The sequence below is a fragment of the Ictalurus furcatus genome, chromosome 12 (assembly GCF_023375685.1).
Source record: "Ictalurus furcatus strain D&B chromosome 12, Billie_1.0, whole genome shotgun sequence".
Classification (NCBI taxonomy): Eukaryota; Metazoa; Chordata; class Actinopteri; order Siluriformes; family Ictaluridae; genus Ictalurus; species Ictalurus furcatus.
Window position 1 is genome coordinate 25,898,812 of NC_071266.1, and position 24,647 is coordinate 25,923,458.

The window sequence follows — 24,647 nt, forward strand, 5'->3', positions numbered from 1 at the left end:
TGACACACTCTTCACACTCTCAGTTTATGAACATCAAGACATACTTTGTGTATCTTGAAATGAGTGGTGTGTGTGTGTGTGTGTGTGTGTGTGTGAGAGAGAGTGAGAGAGAGAGAGAAAGAGAGAGAGAGCATGTGAGACTGTGAATGTTTAAATGGTTTATTCAATACTGACAAGAACAAGTCTGACTGTTTTATTTATGCAGAATGTGTTTGTCTGTTATTTTACACACATTCCATTGACTTGGAAGAACATTAGACCCTGTTTTATTATTATCAAAGTGAAATCATTTTAAAAATCACTCGTTATTTATGATGACACACAATGTTTTGACATATTTTTAATTCATTTTAGTGCATATTGTGTTTGTGTGTGTGTGAATGTGTGTGTGTGTGTTTTCACTACTGAGGAAAACTGCATAAGTTTAATACTGCTAGTCTATTCAGATATGCTTCTGTAACACAGATCTGGCAACCCTGTTCATAGCAGCTAGACACAGATGTACTGAAAGAATCCTCACTAACAGAACAAAATTTCCACTTTAAGAATTTCACCCTGCATCACACACAGTGTATTTAGTTTGTGTCTGAGCTGCAGTTTGTGTGATTAGTTACAGTGTTGTAGTAAATTTCACAGTAATTTTAGACACATTGCAGTCGCAACAAGTCACGTTTTGTGCTGCAGCTTCTCACATACGTACATCTGACCCAAAGACTCTGTGACAGATCATCAGTGTGCAGTGAAAAGAAACAATCTTCCTCCTCAGGACATTGATGATGAACCTAAAACCTCTGCTTCAGTCTCACTATTAGAGAATGTGTCTTACTGAGGAGCAGGTCATGTGACTCTCAGAGAGATGATCTTACTTCAGTTTCTCCAGTTTACAGTGAGGATTCTCCAGTACAGCAGAGAGACTCTTCACTCCTGAGTCTCCTAGTTTATTCTTAGACAGATCCAGTTCTCTCAGGTGTGAGGGGTTTGATCTCAGAGCTGAAGTCAGAGCAGCACAGCCTTCACCTGAGATATCACAACCACGCAACCTGCAGAGACACAATGACACACTCTTCATCAACACATTTTCATTACTTTAAAGATGATGTGTGGGATTTTATTATTCAGAATGACATGAGGATTTAATATCATCTGCTTATTCTAATTAACAATGTGCCTCATTTATAAAACTGGATATGAACGGGTAAATCGTTTGTACGAGTGTTTACACAAGAAATTTGGTATTCATGAAAATCCTCTGAATCACTTTTCTACTACTAAAATATTGTAACACACCACCGGTCAAAAGTTTGTGGACACGCAACTGAAATGTTTCTCATGATCTTAAAACCCTTTTGATCTGAAGGTGTGTGATTAAATGTTTGAAATGAGTGTTGTAGACAAAAATATAATTGTGCCAACGTATTCATTTCTTTCATTAGAAAACTAACATTTTATTTACAAAATAATCTTTTTTTAAACAGACGACTCTGAGCAAAATATTACAAAAAGCAGACAATAAGAGTCCAGCGTAGGTGGGAACTCCTTTAATACTGTTTAAAAAGCATCTCAGAGAAATTCATCAAGAAATCGGTTTGAGAAAATGCCAAGAATATATTTCTGGAAATTCTACGCAAAAAGGGCGTCTACATTGAAGATGCTAAAATATTAAATTATTTTGATTTATTTTGGATTTTTTATCACAACAGAATTCCCATAGTTCCATTTGTGTTACTCCAGAGTTTTGATGATTCGTAATGTTCGGCTATAATGATGTCATGTGGGGTCAAGCGTGGTCGCTGCCCTGCTCTCTCTCTCTCTGTGACCTCCACATCGTGTGCTGACACAGGGTCTCATGTTAAGGTACCATTTTTGGGTACCTCAAATGGTACCCATTTGACTCGGTTAATCTTCTTCTAATGACCGACCTGTAACCATGCGTAAGCCTATGGCATCCTGCACTGTAATAAACGAAGAACAGCACTTTCACTTTGTGTCCATCCATCCATCTTCTATGCTGCTTAATCCTTTTCAGGGTCACGGGGAAACCTGGAGCCTATCCCAGGGAGCATCAGGCACAGGGTACACCCTGGACAGGCTGCCAATCCATCGCAGGGCACACTCACATACACATTCACACACCCATTCATACACTACGGACACTTTTGGACATGCCAATCAGCCTACCATGCAGGATACCGGAGTACCCGGAGGAAACCCCCGCAGCACGGGGAGAACATGCAAACTCCGCACACACAGGGCCACAGTGGGAATTGAGCCCTTGACCCTGGAGGTGTGAGGCGAACGTGATAACCACTAAGCCATCGTACGCCCCACTTTGTGTCGGGCTGAGTTATATTAACTTTCCTGAGAGACCCGTGAGGATCTAGCCGGATCCTTAAAGACTTTATTATTATTCTAAAATATAGGGGAAAAATAATACAAATAAAGAATGAGCATTTCTAAACTTTTGACTGGTAGTGTATATATAGCAAGGATCTTGCTCAAGGGCCCAACCTTCTGATCAGTAACCCATAGCCTTAACCGTTGATCCACCACTTCCCCAGACTAGATAATGTAAACACTGACTTGATCAACTTCAAATCATATAATTTGCATGGATTACTGCAATTTTATATCTGGAATATCCTGTTGAGTTTAAACTGTTTATTTTTAACATGTTTACAGTGTTTAGCAGACTCCTTTATCCAGAGCGACTTATAGAAGTTCTTTGGAGTTTCTATCAAAAACACATCCTCATGCTAGTTCACTAGATCAGGGACTAAGAGCACCACTGAGAACATTTGTGAATATCAGATGTTTTATATTATTGGCATTTATTTAAAAATATTTTAAAAGTGAGCCAATACAAACCCACAAATTAAGACAAATAAAACTAATCATTAAAGCGAGTACGAAGAAAATCAGACTTTCAGAGACTTTTGTAAATCCGGTGGAAAACTTGAGCTGGGTTTGACTCACGCAAACATTTACACACAACTTTACTAAAAGATCGATAAATCACCCCCAAAGTCATTAAAATAATACTTTGGGTGTTGATAGGTCTAAAGGAGTGAAAACAACTGGAGAGGTTAGAGAACAACTGTGAAAGATGGTGGAAGGTCGTCAGTGGTCTGTGTTCCCCAGAGGGAAAAAAGTAAGTAAGTATGAGACTGATAAATTTACAGTGAAGTCCATAGGGCTGCTGCTGTAAAGCAGATCTGGCAACCCTTTTCATAGTGACTCCATTTTTAATTACAAATGATTTATTGAATGTTTTACACATAAAATGTATTGACGTGTTAAGTTCTATGACATTAATTTCTAATTTTAATTTATAAATTCTATATTTTGAGATCATTTGCACCATTTCCCTGCTGCTTTTAAACCCTGCATCACACACAGTGTATTTAGTTTGTGTCCGAGCTGCAGTTTGTGTGATTAGTTACAATGACTGCGTTTACATGGACAACAATAATCCACTCTTAATCTAATTAAGACCATAATTTGATTAAGAAACTACCATGTAAACAGCAACCTTAATCTAATTATGGTCATAATCTAATTAAGCTCTAATCGAATTAAGACAGGTGGAGTACTCCTGTTTTAATCGTATTATGGACATGCATTACAGACATGTAAACACCTTAATCACATTATGAACGTCGTGTGAGAGTTTTCACCGCATTTTGCGACAGGACACGATCACACACGGCAGTTTTATGCTTTACGGCAAACAAGAGAGTTCGGCTGTGTCCCAAACTGCATACTTGCCTACTATAGGCCGGTAGTGGGGAAAAATACATGCATCTCGGCTACTATACAGTAGGTAAGTATGCGATTTGAGACGCAGCCCACGGCTTCAAGCAGTCGTCTATTTGCACGTATAGCATGACTAATAATTAACCGCACTTGAAGGGTTCGTAAAAAATTTAAATAAAAACACCCAAAGGTGTATACGGTACCATAACGAGGACGAACTGTATATTGATACGTGAAATTCTGGAGGGACGTCGGGTGGCATGGCGCGGTGACGTAATGACGCGGGCTCTTAATCTAATTATGATCAATAACATGTAAAACGGGTACATGACTGGAGTATTCTAAAAGCGACTCATGTAAACACCTTAATCCCATTATTACCTTACTTAGATTAAGGTCAATAATTAGATTATTGCTGTCCATGTAAACGTAGTCAATGTTGTAGTAAATTTCACAGTAATTTTAGACACATTGCAGTCGTATCAAGTCACGTTTTGTACTGCAGCTTCTCACATACGTACATCTGACCCAAAGACTCTGTGACAGATCATCAGTGTGCAGTGAAAAGAAACAATCTTCCTCCTCAGGACATTGATGATGAACCTAAAACCTCTGCTTCAGTCTCACTATTAGAGAATGTGTCTTACTGAGGAGCAGGTCATGTGACTCTCAGAGAGATGATCTTACCCCAGTATCTCCAGTTTACAGTGAGGATTGTCCAGTCCAGCAGAAAGACTCTTCACTCCTGAGTCTCCTAGTTTATTCCAGGACAGATCCAGTTCTCTCAGGTGTGAGTGGTTTGATCTCAGAGCTGAAGTCAGAGCAGCACAGCCTTCATCTATGATACCACACTCACGCAAGCTGCAAAGACACAATGACACACTTTTCATCAACACATTTTCATTACTTTAAAGATGATGTGTGGGATTTTATTATTCAGAATGACATGAGGATTTAATATCATCTGTTTATTCTAATTAACAATGTGCCTCATTTATAAAACTGGATATGAACGGGTTTGTGTGTAAATCGTTTGTACGAGCGTTTACACAAGAAATTTGGTATTCATGAAAATCCTGTTCATTCGTATTCTACTCGTGCTCCTGAGTGTGTGTACATTTATACATAAGAAGAAGTCTTTATTCATCACATATACATTACAGCACAGTCAAATTCTTTTCTTCACATTTCCCAGCTTGTTAGGAAGTTGGAGTCAGAGCGCAGGATCAGACATGATACAGCGCCCCTGGAGCAGATAGGGTTAAGGGCCGTGCTCAGGGGCCCAACCTTCTGATCAGTAACCCATAGACTTAACCATTGAGTCACCACTGCCCCAGACTAAATAATGCAAACACTGACTTGATCAACTTCAAATCATATAATTTGCATGGATTACTGTAATTGTATATCTAGAATATCCTGTTGAGTTTAAATAGTTTATTTTTAACATGTTTACAATGTTTAGCAGACTCCTTTATTCAGAGCAACTTTTTTGCTGCATTTACTCTGCAGGTCTTGACGACCCACTTACATCTTCTTTTAAAAGTGACCCATATCCCATATCTGCATTTACACTATACACTTCGTGAAACAACCCGAGGTAAACGTCACTGGAAGCTTTGGCTGAAAAGGAAGAAAAAATGGCACAATTTGCAGCAGACGAAAATATAATACAAGCTTTTGTTTTCCGCACCATATTTAAAGGTAAATAAAACACCGGTCTCTTAAGTGGAGAAAAAAGAAGAGAGCCCTTGTTGAGAGTTGTGTTTTCGTGGTTGGTGTCCACCCGAGTTGACGTCATTCGCCACCGTCGCTTTTTCAGTGACGTACGACTCGCATGGTCAGGGGAAAATCCGATCTGTCTGATTACATGGCAGACGCAAATGCACATATCCAATTCAGATCAGATTTATTTCCACGTATGATTGAGGCCTGAAAGGGATCTTAGAATATTGGAATCCATGTGCTTTCTTCCTGCGTACACATTCATGGGTCAGATCCAATCTGTGACACATGGGAGGAAAATATCGGAATTGGGTCACTTGAAGCATGAAGTGTAAATGCGGCCATAGAAGTGCTTTGGAGTTTCTATCAAAAACAGATTCCCATGCTAGTTCACTAGATCAGGGACTAAGAGTGCCACTGAGAAAATTTGTGAAAACCAGATGTTTTATATTATTGACATTTATTTAAAAATATTTTAAAAGTGAGCCAATACAAACCCATAAATTAAGACAAATAAAACTAATCATTAAAGCCAGTACGAAGAAAATCAGACTTTCAGAGATGGAATATTCAAGTTGGGTTTGACTCACGCAAACATTTAGACACAACTTTACAAAAAGATCGATAAATGACCCCCAAAGTCATTAAAATAATACTTTGGGTGTTGATAGGTCTAAAGAAGTGAAAACAACTGTGAAAGATGGTGGAAGGTCGTCAGTGGTCTGTGTTCCCCAGAGGGAAAAAAGTAAGTATGAGACTGATAAATTTACAGTGAAGTCCATTGGGCTGCTTCTGTAAAGCAGATCCGGCAACCCTTTTCATACTGACTCCATTTGTAATTAATCATGTGTTTGATTTACTGAATTTTTGATGTGAAATGTTCTATGACATTAACTTCTCATTTTAATAGATAAATTCTATATTTTTAGACCATTTCCACCATTTCCCTGCTGCATTTAAACCCTGCAACTCACACACAGTGTATTTAGTTTGTCCCCAGCAAACACAAACGCGCTTTCGATGAAGTCAAGCGAACCCCCACCGTTTAAATGAAAGCTACAGTTAGTCAAAAAGAGGCTTGATCATGACGAAAAAAATCATTGACATCGAATATACGTAGAAAAGAAACTTGAACAATGTTAACATTCTTGAAACGCATTAATGAAGTTACTGCTGTGTAATTTCAAAGAAATATATCTAGATGTGATTGTTCATTGTTCACTAAGATTTATCTTTGTTTAATTTTTTTTACGGGAATACGAAATCTCTTGCATACGAAACTGCACATACGAAACCAAAACATATGAAGCTAAGCATGCTCATGTGCAGATATTGTCCCTAAATCACGTTGGATTTCATTGTATAGGCTATATCTTGAACTGGTATGTTTGTGTTATATATGAATGGATTGTTAAGTAGATCATACTCTAGGCATTTCCATGACGTGTAAAAATATTGTTTATTTTATATACCTGAATAAAAGATTCTGAAGTCGCAATCCCTTCGTTGCTAATATGTGGTCGAAATCACGTTTAATAAATACGTAAGCTGATCTGATAGTGGTCGATATCGCGCTTGAATGTGAGCGATAATAGAGAGATCATGCCTGAAACTTATCACTAAGTGTCAGAAAAATTCAGATCAATACCTCAAGATATAATAATAATAATATATATTTTTAAAAATCGTATCGAAACCAGCATCAGATTTAGGTATTAACTTTAATAATAAAGATAAATATGTGAAGTGTAGGTGGGGAGCTGAGAGAGAGTTGCCCCTCCCCCACAGGGAAAACAATATCTTCCTGCTGGAGTTTATTCTCGCTCTGTCACAGCTTCATCTGAGTGGAGCTGGAGCAGCAGAGCTGGGCACCAACTCAAGGCAAATAATGTTTATTCTCCTTATCTTTACACAGTTATAAATCTGTTATGTAGTTTAAGTAAATTAAATCGTTAAACAGCGTTCCAGCTATACAGTTTAAAGAGAAGACAGCTAACTAGCGCTTAGCCCTAAGATTAAATCAACCGAAAATGATTTAAGCTGTGATGTAGAGAGTAGATACTTCTTTTGAGTAAAATCTAACATGTTAAAGTTCAAGGCTCAAGGTTTACTTCTTTTTGTGGTTTTTTTTGTTTTTATTTTTCACCCATTTCCCCACAAAAATGTTAGCTTCTAGCCAACATACTACTGAACAGATTAGTTTAGTTTAGCACCGCATGAATTTTAGCTAACATGAGCTTAAAATAGATATTTCGTCTTTAAATCACAGCATTTTGTCTGAAGTTGTAAATAGCTGATTTTTTTGTATGCTTTTTAAAGTTCTCATTGAACATATTAACACTAGCTTGCTGCTAGCTGAAGTTCAGTCGGTTAGTTACACAAGATGGCGGATAGTTAGACAAGATGCTGCTGTTGTCGCGTTACTGCTGCTGCTTTCTGAGAGAAGTGTTTTATGTGACTTGTTAAGAAGTTGTTTGTCATCAGAATGGGCGTTTTAACCGTTTAACACAGAAGGTTTTCTTACCAAATACATTAAATCAGCTCTTCACTTTATTGCTGTGTGCCTCAGTGTGTTAATTCTGAGGGGTATAATTCAGAAAAACTGTTTTTCGTGAGTTTCCAGTACTACACACGTACTAAAGTAGTGAGTATCATAAAAAATACCAAAAATACATTTACACAGTCTTTATGAGCTCTTGTTTGAATATTAACCATTGAGACTGAAAGTTTACTGTCTTCTGATGTGTATGACTTTTATGAATGAGGTGGACATTCACCCTACTCCACAGATTAACCAGACATTCAGTGGCCTAGATGGCAGTGGAGTTTTTACAGAGATGTAATTGTTCCTGGTGTCCACCCCTGTGTGTTCTGTGTGAGTACTTTGTGCTATTTTTGTGTATATAAATAGGTCAGATGCATGACAAACCCCTGCAGTGTCCGTCGCACTGGTTGATACTGAAGATGAAGACGGATCAGGGTCTGAATCATGAGAGTTTGTGTGGCTATCCGTTTCGGTTTCAACATCTGAACTTTCACTACTGTCACTATCTAGAATCCTTGCTCTCCTTGCTAAAAGTGTAAATTTAGCTGGAACACGTTTACCTTTTCGCTTTGGCATTTTTACTTTATTTCCACTATTACACCGGCAGTTTATCAACAACATTCACGCTTTTATCATCTCCAGTGTAATGACGGCGTAATGTCGTATAACCTTGTGATGTCATGACGTCGTCAACCTTCCGGGTCAAAAAATAATTATTAAATAAGTAAGGAATCATAGCAGGAATCATATCAGAGTAATGCCGGTATACCAGCCTTACGGGGATAACGTTTACTCTGTAAAGCCGCTACATTGGCCTTACGGGTATTTGGCATAGACGACCAAGCCGCTATATCGTCCTTACAGGAATAGATCAAAGACGAGCAAGCCGGTTTTTCGGCCTTACAGGGTCAAAGAGTTAAAGCAAATATGTCAATTGTTTCTCCGCTTTTGAGTGCAGATGAGGACTCGCTCGAGCTGCACATGGTGCAGCTGGAACTGGAGGATGTGGAGAAACAGATCCGTGACCTACTCGACAAGCAGTCCCAGCTGCTGCAGCGAAGAACCGCGCTGGAAACATCTTGTGCTTCTGCCTACACATCCAAGGTAAGCACGCACCGTGGTATTACCACTCCCAGCTCCTCTACACTGTGTGTTTCTCTGTGCAAGGACCGTGCACCCAAGACTTTTCCAGCCGAGTTCTCCGTCACACCGGCGCCGACACCAAGGACCTTGGGTGCATCAGCAGCGAAAGGAAAGAGCCATACCCCGGGCGAGGATCTCTCCAACTCCGTTGTTCGAGATCCCAACCAGGAACCGCTTCGCCCCTCTCCGTCAGACCAGACCAAACGTGGTGATCGTCGGGGACTCCATTGTGCGAAACGTCCACGTCACTTCAACAAAGGGTAAGGTGCACACACATTGTTTTCTGGTGCTCGTGTCCTTGATGTCTCTGCGCAGGTACCCGGGATCCTGAAGAAGGACGAGCGCATTGGAGCGGTTGTGCTGCACGCAGGGGCAAACGACATCAGGCTGCGGCAGACGGAGGTTCTGAAGAGGGACTTCGCCAGTCTGATCAAGACAGTACAAGGCAGATCACCCACCACGAAGATCATCGTCTCTGGACCTCTTCCCTCATACAGACGTGGAGCTGAAAAGTTCAGTAGACTTCTTGCTTTGAATGACTGGTTAGTTTCTTGGTGTAATGCAGGGGTTCCCAAACTTTTCCAGGGCAAGGCCCCCCAAATGGCATTAACATTTGATCGAGGCCCCCCTTTTGCAAGGTGTCTTTAAAACACATTAAAAATACGGACTTCTGAATATATCCCCCTTTTTTTACGTTGATGTTTTGTCTGTTTAGCAATTAGAAAGTTAGATATAGCAAATGTGATTTTAATATGTATTGGTACAAACAACATGTTTTTATATATTTATATATATAAAATGTATTTATTTATTTTTCAAACCAAATTGTTGGGGCCCCCCTGGCGGCCCCCACTTTGAAAACCATTGGTGTAATGAACAGAATCTGATGCTTGCTAATAACTGGAATCTGTTCTGGGAGCGTCCTAGGTTCTTTCGTCCTGATGGCCTGCACCCCTGCAGCCTCAGAGCGGAACTGCTGTCAGACAACATCTCCAAGGCGCTACACACCAAGTGACTGCCTACCGTAAGTACATCTTCCTACAATAACAACGTTCATCATAAGCAATGTTCAATTAATAATTCAACACTTGTAGTACATACTATAGAGATTGTGTCTGTTCCCCAATCTATACAAATACATAGAAAATTTCGGAATGTTTGTTTTAGTAACCTAATTAACATAAAATTAGATCATACTGAATGCACATCCAGCACCTTTAATCTGAAGCTAGGACTATTAAACATTTGATCTCTTGCGTCTAAGGCTCTTATTGTTAACAAAATCATTACTGATCAGGAATGTACTTTAATGTGTTTAACGGAAACTTGGATTAAACCAAACAAGTACATAGCATTAAATGAAGCCAGTCCTCCTTGATACAGCTATATACATCAGCCTCGTTTAACTGGTAGAGGAGGAGGTGTTGGTCTCATCCATAGTCAAAATCTAGGCGTCACACAAAAACCTAGTCATAAATTTCATTCTTTTGAAATTCTTTATACCAGTATAAGTTATGTAGCCACAAAAAATAAGTCAATTCCTCTAATTATTATTTACAGACCCCCAGGGCCATATACTGAATTTCTTAGTGAATTTGCAGACTTTCTCTCAAACCTGGTTTGAGATAAAGCATTAATTCTGTAGCAAATTCTGTAGATAAAGCATTAATCGCCTGTGAATTTAATATTCATTTTGATAACCTGGAAGACCCTCTGAGAACAGCGGTTGTGTCCATCTTAGATTCAGTAGGGGATAATCAGAACGTAATCGGACATACTCATAATGGTGGTCACACTCTTGACCTCAGACTAACATACGGATTAAATAGAGAAAATATTGTAATTCTTCCGCAGTCTGAAGTTGTCTCAGACCATTATCTTATCTCGTTCATAATACATATTGATCATAATATTTCCACCTCACCTCGCTACTGCGTAAAACATACTTTCACATCAGCTACTGCACCGAGCTTCATAAACAACCTCCCAGAGACATCAATTAGATTTGGATCACCGTCCGATCCGATAGAACTCGATCAGGTGACTGAATGCTTAGAGTCAACTCTCCGCTACACGCTAGATAGAGTGGCTCCACTCAAAAGAAAATTAATTAGTAGAGAAAAAACTAGCACCCTGGTATAATGATAAAACGCATACATTAAAACAGACCACTCGAGAATTAGAACGTAAATGGCGTCAAACCAAACTGGTGATATTCCAAACAGCATGGAAGGAGAGTCTACTGAACTATAGAAAATCTCTTAGCGATGCTAGAAAAGTCTCTCTCTCCACCTTAATAGGAGATAACAAAACAATTTGAGATTTCTATTCAACACAGTAGCAAAACTAACTAGGAATAAAACCACTACAGAAAGAAGCACTCAATCATTACATAGCAGCGAAGATTTCATGAAATTTTTCATTGGTAAAGTTGAAAATATTAAATGTGAAATTCAGGCTATTAAAATAAAACCAGACAGTCTTGTAACTAACCCTGTAGATGATAATATAGCAATATCAGATCAATGTTTAGAATGTCTTACTCCACTTAGAGAGACCGAACTAGCTTCATTAATTTCTTCAGCTAAATTATCAACTTGCATACTAGATCCTGTACCTACATGTCTCTTTAAACAGATTTGTCCTGGAGTAATTGAACCACTTTTAAATATAATCAATTCTTCCCTTAGCACTGGCTATGTACCTAAATCACTTAAATAAGCAGTTATTAAACCCCTGATTAAAAACCCTGACCTTGACCCCTCTCAACTGTTCAGCTATAGACCAATATCAAATCTCCCCTTCATCTCCAAGATCTTAGAAAAGGTTGTAGCAAAGCAGTTATGCTCGTACTTACATAGGAATAACATTCATGGAATGTATCAGTCAGGATTTAGACCTCATCATAGCACAGAGACAGCGTTGGTTAAAGTAGTAAATGACCTACTACTGACCTCTGATCAGGGTTGTGTCTCGCTGCTTGTGTTACTTGACCTTAGTGCAGCTTTTGATACTATAGATCATATTCTCCTTGATAGATTAGAAAATGTTGTTGGCATTAAGGGAACAGTCCTCTCCTGGCTCAGGTCTTATTTGACCGATCGTTATCAGTTTGTAGATGTAAATGGAGACTTCTCCACACATACCGAGGTTAAATTTGGTGTTCCACAAGGTTCTGTTTTAGGCCCACTGCTTTTTACTTTATATATGCTACCTCTAGGTCAAATTATTCGTAAACATGGAATTAGCTTCCACTGTTATGCTGATGATACACAGTTGTATATTTGCAACTGAACAATAACAACAATAAAGAACGACTGAAGTATAGCGAAAAACTTTGCAACTGTCACCCTTTTTACTGTTCACCCAGAGTTTGACTCAGAATAATAATAATAAATCTCAGAATAATAAATCTATATGTTTACATGAACTGAAGTTTTTGATCATAATATCAAAATTATGTCATACAATCATATGTGACTAAATGACGGTATTGTATCTTATGTTGGACGCTGTATTCCAGAAATTTTTTTATTTGAATTTCTTGTAGCGTGCTTACTTGAAGACAATGAGGGGGAGCAGCATCAGAGAGACAGTTCGCTCCATTCTCCGAAGAATCGGGGAGAACAGCCTGTGGTGTATGTTTTCGTTGAAAGGGTCAAAAGGTGGGAAGCTGGCTTTGACTGATCATGAAGAAGTGTATCACCTTGTACACTGTGAGTACGAAGGATAAAAAAATGTATATATGACAGTATATGCCTCCTTTTGCAAACTCTTGAAAAGAAAGTTTTGCCTTCAGAAATTGGACATTTTCTCTGTTATTGCATTCCAAGGATGAATGTTTTTGTTGATATTTATGTTACAGATATTGCAGAAGGAGCCCATGGACATGAATATACAGTTGCCAGTTGCAGAGAGGCCATCGGCAGCTACCTAAAAAATGCCCCAGCCAGGAAAGGTGGCAAGAAACATAATGTGAGTGTTTATGATTAAGTCTAGAAAACTTCTGTGATTCTTTTTCTTTTCTCATTCATACAAATGTGCCATTGTGTAACATTGTTGACTGACTCATTAGTTTTTTTACAATATTGAACTTAAATTCATGCATGTTTATTATAAATATTCACGGAGTTTATTAAACTCCGTCTTTGTTCCGTCTGTCATTCATAAGATTTGTCATGGGAATTCCAAAGACCAGAATCTATGTTATATGTTATATGCTTTAATTGTATCTTGCCACATAATGTTGGAAAATGAGGACTTGTGTACTTTTGAGGACAATTATGTACAAATACATAATGTAGTGTATTTACACCACATTATGAGGTGTATATACAGCCGATTACAAAATACTATATGCATGTGTGTCATTGAGCATATATTTGTATATGAATTTTTATAAAATTTGATTAATATCTTGCAATGCTGGAATCAAAAACTGGAACTTCATGTATATGTTGCAGTTATCCTTATGTAGTGTTTGTCCCCCTGAAACATCATTGTCAACCATCTAATTTTTCTTGTTCCAAATTTTAACTACAATTTTTGCAAATATTAATTAATTCTTAGCTCCTGGGAAAATTTAGCTGTGTAATGAATGACTTCAAATCTATGTAAATATACGTATATTTACATAGATTTGAAGTCATTCATTACACAGCTAAATTTTCCCAAGAGCTAAGAATTAATTAATATTTGCAAAAATTGTAGTTAAAATTTGGAACAAGAAAAATTGCGTATAAAAGTGTTCCCATTTTACGTCTTGAACGCGGCTTGATTATACGTCATATCGACGGTAATCTTTGCGACTTTTCGCCAACTATTCTACGTCGAATTGTTTGCTGAGTCTGAGCTGCAGTTTGTGTGATTAGTTACAATGTTGTAGTAAATTTCACAGTAATTTTAGACACATTGCAGTCGCATCAAGTCACGTTTTGTGCTGCAGCTTCTCACATACGTACATCTGACCCAAAGACTCTGTGACAGATCATCAGTGTGCAGTGAAAAGAAACAATCTTCCTCCTCAGGACATTGATGATGAACCTAAAACCTCTGCTTCAGTCTCACTATTAGAGAATGTGTCTTACTGAGGAGCAGGTCATGTGACTCTCAGAGAGATGATCTTACTTCAGTTTCTCCAGTTTACAGAGAGGATTCTCCAGTACAGCAGAGAGACTCTTCACTCCTGATTCTCCTAGTTTATTTATAGACAGATCCAGTTTTCTCAGGTGTGAGGGGTTTGATCTCAGAGCTGCAACCAGAGCAGCACAGCCTTCATCTGAGATATCACAATACTCCAACCTGCAGAGACACAATGACACACTCTTCATCAACACATTTTCATTACAATAAAGATGATATGTGGGATTTTATTATTCAGAATGACATGAGGATTTAATATCATCTGTTTATTCTAATTAACAATGTGCCTCATTTATAAAACTGGATATGAACGGGTTTGTGTGTAAATCGTTTGTACGAGCGTTTACACAAGAAATTTGGTATTCATGAAAATCCTGTTCATTCGTATTCTACTCGTGCTCCTGAGTGTGTGTACATTTATACATAAGAAGAAGTCTTTATTTATCACATATACAGAGCGCAGGATCAGACATGATACAGCGCCCCTGGAGCAGATAGGGTTAAGGGCCTTGCTCAAGGGCTCAACCTTCTGATCAGTAACCCATAGCCTTAATGGTGAGCCACCACTGCCCCAGACTAAATAATGTAAACACTGACTTTATCAACTTCAAATCATATAATTTGCATGGATTACTGCAATTTTATAACTGGAATATTCTGTTGGGTTAAATAGTTTATTTTTAACATGTTTACAGTGTTTAGCAGACTCCTTTATACAGAGTGTCTTTGGAGTTTCTATCAAAAACACATCCTCATGCTAGTTCACTAGATCAGGGACTAAGAGCACCACTGAGATAATTTGTGAAAACCAAATGTTTTATATTATTGGACTTTATTAAAGAATATAAAAAAAGTGAGCCAATACAAACACATGACATACAAAAAAGACAAATAAAACTAATCATTAAAGCGAGTCCGAAGAAAATCAGACTTTCAGACACTTTTGTAAATCCGGTGGAAAATTCAAGCTGGGTTTGACTCACGCAAACATTTACACACAACTTTACTAAAAAATCGATAAATGACCCCAAAGTCATTAAAATAATACTTTGGGTGTTGATAGGTCTAAAGGAGTGAAAACAACTGGAGAGGTTAGAGAACAACTGTGAAAGATGGTGGAAGGTCGTCAGTGGTCTGTGTTCCCCAGAGGGAAAAAAGTAAGTAAGTATGAGACTGATAAATTTACAGTGAAGTCCATTGGGCTGTGATCCGTGTTAGGCGGATTCTATACGGTTCCATATTTAGATTGTTTGTACAGCTGGTCAGTAGCATGCACGCCGCAGCTTCAAATCATTTCACTCAGTGGCTCCTTTGAGCCGTGTGTATTAGCTCAGATCAAACGAATGATTTATGACGGGGAAGGTGATCCAGATTGGAATTATGAATATATGGCAAAATGTTTTATGGAATGGCTTCGCCTACTCGCCTTATGGAATAAACTTTATAATTTAAAAGACAAACTCCCTAACGTGTTTCATGTGAATGATAAGACACCTCGCGCACCACCACGTAGAACTAAAGTTCCGCTTTCGTCTGATTCCAGTGCCGCCGCTGCTCCCATTTTGAAGCAAAAACCCACTCATGCTAAACCGCCCACATACCCAGCGCGAGCACTGTCCTGTAGTGCTCATCTCCCATTGACCGGTCCTGATTATCGTTTAGGCACATCTTGTCATTATTGTAAGAAATATGGCCATTGGGCTCGCGACTGTCGTGATAAAAAACGAGATCAACAGCAAAAGAGAGGTCAAGGTGGCCGTGGTAGTGGTTCTATGGTAAGAGGTGGCCAGCAGTATTTTCCTGCACAATCTGTCCCATATTATCAGCCTGGTCAATATCAGCCCGCTCCTCATATGTATGGCCCACCTCCCGTCCCCACTGCTGCAGGGATGGAGACGTCCCAATCAAACCATCAATCAGACACGTTTACAGCACCACCTCCTCCTTCTTATTATCACAATCAATAGGGATGCCCACAGAGCCCTTGTGACCCAGTGTGCCGATCATGCTTAAACGTAGCTCCAAATCATTCTCTTAATTTTAATTTTAATTCTGTGTGTTTCCCTGTTTGGAAATTGAATGAAAGTGTTTTGAATTCCATGATGACGTTAATCTAAACACAGAGCGCGCGAGAGAGGGAGAGAGCGCGAGAGAGGGAGAGAGTGTGCGCGAGAGATTTTTTTTGAGTTTTTACAATCCTTATTTATCAAACGTCACACTATACACATTAAAGTCAAGGTGACTCAATATATAAACAAATATTTAAAGGAGCATTAATAAAAATAATTTTAAAAAACAACATATTTCTTTAAAAGTTAAAATCAATCAGAATTCTTAATTTTATCAGTCTGGAGAGAACTTTTATGGCATCACATTCTGTGTTTTGTGCCACTTTGTTTTTTCTGCTCAGGTATATTCAGGTATATATTTTGCATTTTTGGGCTCTAAATTTCTAAACCTCTGATTGTGGAAACGCAGTAAATCTCCAAAATCAGCTGTTCAATGGGTCAGAATGTGTCTCATTCAAAATCAGTTCGAAGGTTACAGACTCTGCCTAACTCTCTTTGGGCAGACCACAAGGACATGCAATGTCCTATCAGCTAAATCAAAACATTCTCATCCTGTGTACATAAAACAATATCCCTTGTCTGAATGAAAGCCCTTGGTATTAATGTTATTGTTAATTCTCTTTTACAGCAAGGTGTTCTGAAGCCCTGTAAGCCCGTATAACCTGATGGCACGTGGCGAGTTACACAAGACCTCAGGTGGAAGTTGTGTTTCAATGTTGTATTTCTCCTATTGTTCTAATGTGCCTTCTATTATTACATTACATTAATACCTTCACACCATGCATGGTTTAGCGTGGTGGATTTGTGCTCTGTTGTTTTAATGTTCAGCCACTGTTTGCATTCATGCTCTGGAACGCCAGCTGACCTGGACACGCCTGCCAAAGGGCTACATTGACCCCGTGTTTTCTCGTGTGGTGAGACTTCTTGCAAGATCTCCATGACGACGCCCATGCACTGCAATACGGGACAATCTCCTTATCACTGCTGAGTCAGAAGCTGCTGGACTACAGCCGTGAGACTGCTAGAACATCTGTCTCACAATGGATTCAAGGTTTCACATACAACATTGCACCTATGTAAAACAGAAGTCAAACGTTTGGGTCTTCTCTTAACAAAAGGACAGAGAAGGCTGTCGGACGGCCGGATGTCGGCTGTGATGACTTCTCAGCTGACTCCATTACTGTAGACAATGGATCCCTGCTCAGGGCCATCGTAGAACATTCGATCCACTTTTGACTCCTGGGACATATACACCTGAGACTGTTTATGCAAAAATGCTATATGTTCCTCTCTAGAACCTTACCATCTGCCCACACATGAACACTCTGGGGGTGGCACAGGAACATGCTGGACTACCTGGCTGTCTGTAGGCAGTGGTTGGGCAGTAGCGCTCTGTTGGTAACAGATGCAGAACGATTGGTCCTGTCACCTTTGGTGTGTGTTGCACATGGCCCTTCAGGTATTATTCAACATTGAAACACAACACATGATGGCTCAGTGCAAAGGTGGTTATGAAACTATTCTCTGTGCTACCGCAAATTTGACCATTAAATTTGTCTGCTAAATTCACAGGATGACACCATTCCTTTACCTGAAAATCATGACTGTTTAAAACAAATAGTTTCTTTATGTAGCATTCAATCTGATCTGTCTGATACTCCTTTGTTTAACAGTAGGTATGTTTTTGTAGACAGATCGTGTTTTAAATCCGAGGACAGTAAGCCAATCTCACACTCCACTCTGGTCGACACTCTGATCTCTTCTGTGCTAAACCAACAGCTCTCGCGATCATCAAAACAAAGGCGCGTCTAAATGGCAACACAGAGTAGAGATACGGGGAAACGTGCTAGCTGATAGGCACGCAAAACTGAAGTCAAAACAACAGAAGTTACCCTGTCCTTTTCTAATGTCTCATTTTTTATACTAGTGCAGCAGCGAGGGAGTGCTGCCTGGCCTGACCTTTTACCTGCCGTTCTTACTGAAATTCGAATGACGTCATCTAAAACCACAGGCCTTTCACCCTTTGAGGTGTTTATTCGGTCGACCTTACCCCATGGCTTGGAAAATGTCTACTAACCTTTCTCAGTCCACAGGAAGTGGTGTCGATATTCATCTAGACAACTGTGTGTCTAAATTTAAATTGCTTGACGTGTTGAGTAGGTGCTAAATTAAAATTACCTTTACCCCTCACAGAAACCCACATTCCACCAGGAGAACAGGTGTTATGACCTCAGAAGGACCGATCCGGAGACATGCAAGTTGGTTAAAAGCTGTTAACAAATGAGCTCTGTCCATTCTATTTTTCCTCCACCTATTCTCTGTGACAGGTTGCCCATTCAGGAACGTACCTGTACCCCTGACGAGGTCTGAGCATCGGTGAACATGTCTACTAAGGAAGGAAGTCCTGTCCTGTTGGCTGACCTGATTCACATTTTACACATATACATATAGTTTTTTCTGTATTAGCACTCATCACAAGACCATTACCATGTTTTTTCTGTGGATGGGTGATGTTAATCTATGACTTTAGAGAATTCCTTTTGGTTTATTATATGCTACACTAGAATAAAAGAGAGGATTGAAAGGAAATTCTCTTATGTCATGTACTCTGTCATGTACTCTCATATTATGAACCATATTAAGACACCTTGAATACGGGGTACTGGGTTATAGTTTCTGTTTGTGTGTCTCTGTGCTATCAAATACCTATGATGAATGTATTCTCTTAAATTACCTCTTTGAATAAGCTAATCAACTGCTATCCTTGATTACAGCTATATACTTGAAATACACATGTATTTCCGTGTCAACATGACACAGGACTTATTTTATATTATGATTATGTGCTGTGTGTTTTGTTTAAATCTTTCTGACACCGTCCACGCACTGCCGTTATCAATTTGTACAATGAATGTGTATAAATACTCCTGTTTTGAATTGTTACGCTACGGCCAGCAGAGGGCACTGTGGCTCGGCTCCTGATGAGTCACATGACATTGTTTTGGTTCGCTCGCTTCCTGCTGAACATTTATTGAAGTGACTTTCATTTGCCACAGGTGTTTATGTTTTGAGGTGATTATGTTTGGTATTTAAATGCCTTGGTTACTGAGCACGTGGCTCAGTATTATTGGTTGTATTATTTGTGTCGGTCGTTTCCATGCCTTGAATGATCTCATTGTATACCACGTTTCTCGTTTGCCGTTAGTGTTTAATAAAGACTTTGATCTGCACCTACATCCGCCTCCAGTCTACGATACGTTACAGAATACTGAGCCCACCAAACGGAAGCAGCAGATCAACAAGATGAGCATGGAGTTGAACCGAGTGTTCTGGGAGAGGAACAGACTAATGGACGAAGCACTGGCGCGGATTACTCACCAGATCGCGCAACAAAAGCTGCTGCAGTGAGCCTGTCCATGCGCCACGCCACCATCCGCGTCGTTCCGGGAGCTCAATCAACAGCTCAGCAAGGAACTTGCTCGGCTCAAGCGCATGGTAGCAGAACAGAGACAGCTGCAAGCTGAGCTACGTGCCACGTTACCCCCCCGTGGCCTTGACCCCGTCCCCACCACCGGAGAACCACGCCGTGCAACGCAGCCAGCAAAGCGGCTGGAACATCTGGGGCTTCCCACTGCAGGGGAACTGTACGGCGCCACGCAGCCAGCAGAGTAACCTGAGCATCTGGGGCTTCCCACTGCAGGGGAATTTCACCATGCCGTGCAGTCCAGAGGTGAAGGCTGGCCCAGAATTTTTTTTTTTGGGGGGGGGGGGGTGTCGAAGACAGCAGAGCTCCAACCTGAGGCCTACGGGGAGGCCTCAGCTGTGGAGCTCCCGCCTGAGGTCAACAGGGCGACCTCAGAGCTACAGCTTGAGGCCTACGGGGAGGTCTCAGCTGTGGAGCTCCCGCCTGAGGGTAACATGGCAACCTCAGAACTGCAGCTTGAGACCTACGGGGAGGTCTCTGAGGGGGAGCTCCGGACAGCCGAGGAAGCTGTCCTGCTGTCCAGCCCAGCCGAGGACGTCGTCCTGCTGCCCTGCACAGCCGAGGAAGCTATACTGCTGTCCAGCCCAGCCGAGGAGGCCGTCCTGCTGCCCTGCACGGCCGAGGAGGCCGTCCTGCTGCCCTGCCCGGCCGAGGAGGCCGCCCAGCCCTCCAATCCTGCTGGGGACGCCGCCCAGCCCTCCAGTCCCGCTGGGGACGCCGCCCAGCCTTCCAATCCCGCTGGAGACGCCGCCCAGCCTTCCAGTACCAGTGCCGCCGGGGGCGGTGCCTAGAGTTCCAGTGCCGCCGGGTGCCCCGACTTTCAGCCCCAGTGGGGGTGCTGCTCCACCCATCTGTTGCCTGACGGAGGCTGCCTCGCTTTCCGTGGCAGCAAGAGACAGCTCGCACAGGGGCCCAGGACCCCCGTTGGAGGGGGGTTCTTGGTGCTCTGCGAGGAGCACCCTTTGGAGGGGGGTTCTGTTACGCTATGGCCAGCAGAGGGCACTGTGGCTCGGCTCCTGACGAGTCACATGACATTGATTTGGTTCGCTCGCTTCCTGCTGAACATTTATTGAAGTGACTTTCATTTGCCACAGGTGTTTGTTTTGAGGTGACTATGTTTGGTATTTAAATGCCTTGCATACTGAGTACGTCATTCAGTATTATTGGTTGTAGTTTTTGTATCGGTCGTATCGTTTGTTTCCATGCCTCGAATATTCTCGTTTCCCGGTGAAGACCGCGTTTACTTTGGTTTTATGTTTAATAAAGACTTTGATCTGCACCTGCATCCGCCTCCAGTCTACGATACGTTACACGAATGAATGAATAAATCGGACGTCTCTGTGAACATGCATGTGTCAGTGTGTGTTCACTTAGGCTCCCCACATATCTGAAACGCTCTGAGGAAAACCACACTTTCTAGCTCATAGCAGCACAGAAACACAGAACTAATATTTAATAATTGCAGAACAGGCTGAAAGGGATGACGGAAGATCTGAAAGACTTAATCTGCGATTCCTGAGACACTTGGAAATCCAACAGGCTGCTTCTGTAAAGCAGATCTGGCAACCCATTTCATACTGACTCCATTTTTAATTACAAATTATTTATTGAACGTTTTACACAGAAAATGTATTGATGTGTTAAGTTCTATAACATTAATTTCTCATTTTAATTTATAAATTCTATATTTTGAGATCATTTGCACCATTTCCCTGCTGCATTTAAACCCTGCATCACACACAGTGTATTTAGTTTGTGTCTGAGCTGCAGTTTGTGTGATTAGTTACAGTGTTGTAGTAAATTTCACAGTAATTTTAGACACATTGCAGTCGCATCAAGTCACTTTTTGTGCTGCAGCTTCTCACATACGTACATCTGACCCAAAGACTCTGTGACAGATCATCAGTGTGCAGTGAAAAGAAACAATCTTCCTCCTCAGGACATTGATGATGAACCTAAAACCTCTGCTTCAGTCTCACTATTAGAGAATGTGTCTTACTGAGGAGCAGGTCATGTGACTCTCAGAGAGATGATCTTACTTCAGTATCTCCAGTTTACAGTGAGGATTCTCCAGTCCAGCAGAGAGACTCTTCACTCCTGAGTCTCCTAGATAATTCCCAGACAGATGCAGTTCTCTCAGGTGTGAGGGGTTTGATCTCAGAGCTGAAGTCAGACCAGAACAGCCTTTACTTGAGACACCACAATTACGCAACCTGCAGAGACACAATGACACACTCTTCATCAACACATTTTCATCTTGGTTTAAAATTTACTGTAAAGATGATGTGTCTTATGTTGGACTGTCTCCCTTCTCTCGTCCAATCACAAGATATTATTAATACTGACCAATTATGGTGTAAAACGCTGGCTGGTTTATGTTAAAAGTAATGAGTCAAGTTGTTTTTTTAATCTTTGTTTAAATGTATTTTATACACATATCTAATTGCATTAATTATTACTTTAATGCACAAGTGATATGTTTAATGACTAATATATTTGTTCTGTATGTTGTACTGATTTAACTGAAAAAACAGAACTGTACACAACTATTAACTGCAGCTTTTAGTGAGTACCGTGTCTCTCAGAGAGATGATCTTACTTCAGATTTTTTACTTTACACTGAGGATTCTCCAGTGGAGCAGAGAGACGCTTCACTCCTGAGTCTCCTAGTTTATTCCCAGACAGATCCAGTGTATCCACAGTCAGATGCAGTTCTCTCAGATTGGAGGTTTCTGAGCTGAGCACTGAGGCCAGAGCTGACCAACCACTTTTTTGAATTGTATCACACCTGATACTGAAGGAAATAATACATAATGAACTAACAGTAATGCAAATTATCAAACAAGTCCTCAAAGCTTTCACTGCAACTTCTCAGTTTCAAAAGCACAAACATCAGTCAGACAAAAGTCCCACACAGTCAGAGCTGTTCAGATTCGGCTTGGTGGGAGTTTTCAGCTGCGTACATCATCACACACACATTCTATAAACATGGAGTATAAGATCTGGGACACCAAATGGGAAAGCAAGAGTCTGATCTAAAATGTTATTAATAGGAGAAAAGAAAGAGTCTAAAGTGTCATGAAAAGTTAGATTGATCTGAACAGCTAAGACATTTGATTTGTTCTCTTAACACTGTAACAGTAGAACAGTTCTATTCAGCTTTACTTACATTGCTTTTCTGGATGCTGCAATCACAGGCATCACCTTCACAAGAATCTCATCTCTTATTTTATCTGTAGAGATATATTTACTCAGGTCAAATTCCTCCAGCTCCTCTGCTGATGTCAGTAAGACAAACACCAGAGCAGACCACTGTGAAGAAGAGAGTTCACTTTGTTTTCCAGATTTCAGGTAGCGTTGGATTTCCTCCACTAGAGAATTGTCCTCCAGTTCATTCAGACAGTGGAACAGATTGATGGATTTCTCTGTAGGGGGATTTCTACTGATCTTCTCCTTGATGTACTGTACTGTGTCCCCCTTTCCTGTCTGGGAGATATTTCCTGTGTGTGTTACTAAGGTATGTAAGAGTTTCTGATTGGACTCCAGTGAGAGACCCAGAAGAAAACGAAGGAAAAGATCCAGATGTCCAGTCTGACTCTTTAAGGCCTGATATACAGCACTCTTGTGGACATCTGAAATTGTCTTAAAGACCCGACTCTGTATAAGAACATTTCTCTTTTCCTTCATGAATGTCAGGTGCACATACAGAGCTGCGAGATGCTCCTGAATGCTCAGATGAACAAAGCAGTACACTTTACTCTGGTGAGGCCCAAACTCTTCTCTGAAGATCTGCGTACACACACCTGAGTACACTGCTGCTTCTCTCACATCAATGCCACACTCTCTCAGGTCTTCCTCATAGAAGATCAGGTTGCCTTTCATCAGCTGCTGAAAAGCCAGTTGTCCCAGTTTGAGAAGCATTTCTTCATCACTCTCCTGCTTCTTTGAGTACTTTTCTCTTATGATGTTTGTCTGAATGATGAGGAAATATGTGTACATTTGAGTCAGAGTCTTGGGCATCTCTCCACTCTCTGCTTCATCCAACATTCTCTCTAGAACAGTGGCTGAAATCCAGCAGAAGACTGGGATGTGGCACATGATGTAGAGGCTTCTTAATGACTTCAGGTGTGTGATGATGTTATTGGCCAGGCTCTGATCACTGATCCTCTTCCTGAAGTACTCCTCCTTCTGTGGGTCATTGAACCCTCGTACCTCTGTGACTCGATGGACACACTCAGAGGGGATTTGATCAGCTGCTGCTGGTCGGGAGGTGATCCAGATGAGAGCAGAGGGAAGCAGATTCCCTTTGATCAGGTTTATCAGCAGCACATGCACTGATGCTGATTCAGTTACATCACACACTCTCACTGTGTTCTGGAAATCCAGAGGAAAACGATACTCGTCCAATCCGTCAAAAATAAACAGAACCTTTTCCAAACTGGACATTTCTGTTTCTTTTATTTCATTAAAACAGACATGAAGGAGATCCATCAGACTCAGTTTCTGGTCCTTCATCAAATTCAGCTCTCTGAAAGGAAGTGGAAACATGAGCTGGACGTCCTGATTTACTTTCCCTTCAGCCCAGTCCAGAATGAACTTCTGCACAGAAACTGTTTTTCCGATGCCAGCGACTCCCTTTGTCAGCACAGTTCTGAGGGGTTTGTCTTGATCAGGTAAAGGCTTAAAGATGTCATTACATTTGATTGGTGTTTCCTCTGTTGTTATTCTCCTGGATGCTGCCTCGATCTGTCTCACTTCATGTTCTTTAGTGACGTCTCCAATGTCT

At 40.6% G+C, this 24,647-nt stretch overlaps 2 protein-coding genes across 2 annotated transcripts in view; both read right to left on the bottom strand.

Moving 5' to 3' along the window:
* LOC128615528 (NACHT, LRR and PYD domains-containing protein 12-like) overlaps nt 1-24,647 on the bottom strand; it is a 298,796-nt gene that overhangs the window by 44,196 nt on the left and 229,953 nt on the right. The window lies entirely within an intron of this gene.
* LOC128615529 (NACHT, LRR and PYD domains-containing protein 12-like) overlaps nt 1-24,647 on the bottom strand; it is a 69,806-nt gene that overhangs the window by 192 nt on the left and 44,967 nt on the right. Inside the window, exons 9-14 of the mRNA XM_053637703.1 lie at nt 23,031-24,647; nt 22,461-22,655; nt 21,901-22,074; nt 14,294-14,467; nt 4,441-4,614; nt 867-1,040 (exon numbers count right to left, since the gene is read on the bottom strand). The exon at nt 23,031-24,647 is cut by the window's right edge and continues 153 nt beyond it. Of these exons, the coding sequence (XP_053493678.1) occupies nt 867-1,040; nt 4,441-4,614; nt 14,294-14,467; nt 21,901-22,074; nt 22,461-22,655; nt 23,031-24,647 (2,508 nt within the window). The remainder of the gene's footprint in view (nt 1-866; nt 1,041-4,440; nt 4,615-14,293; nt 14,468-21,900; nt 22,075-22,460; nt 22,656-23,030) is intronic.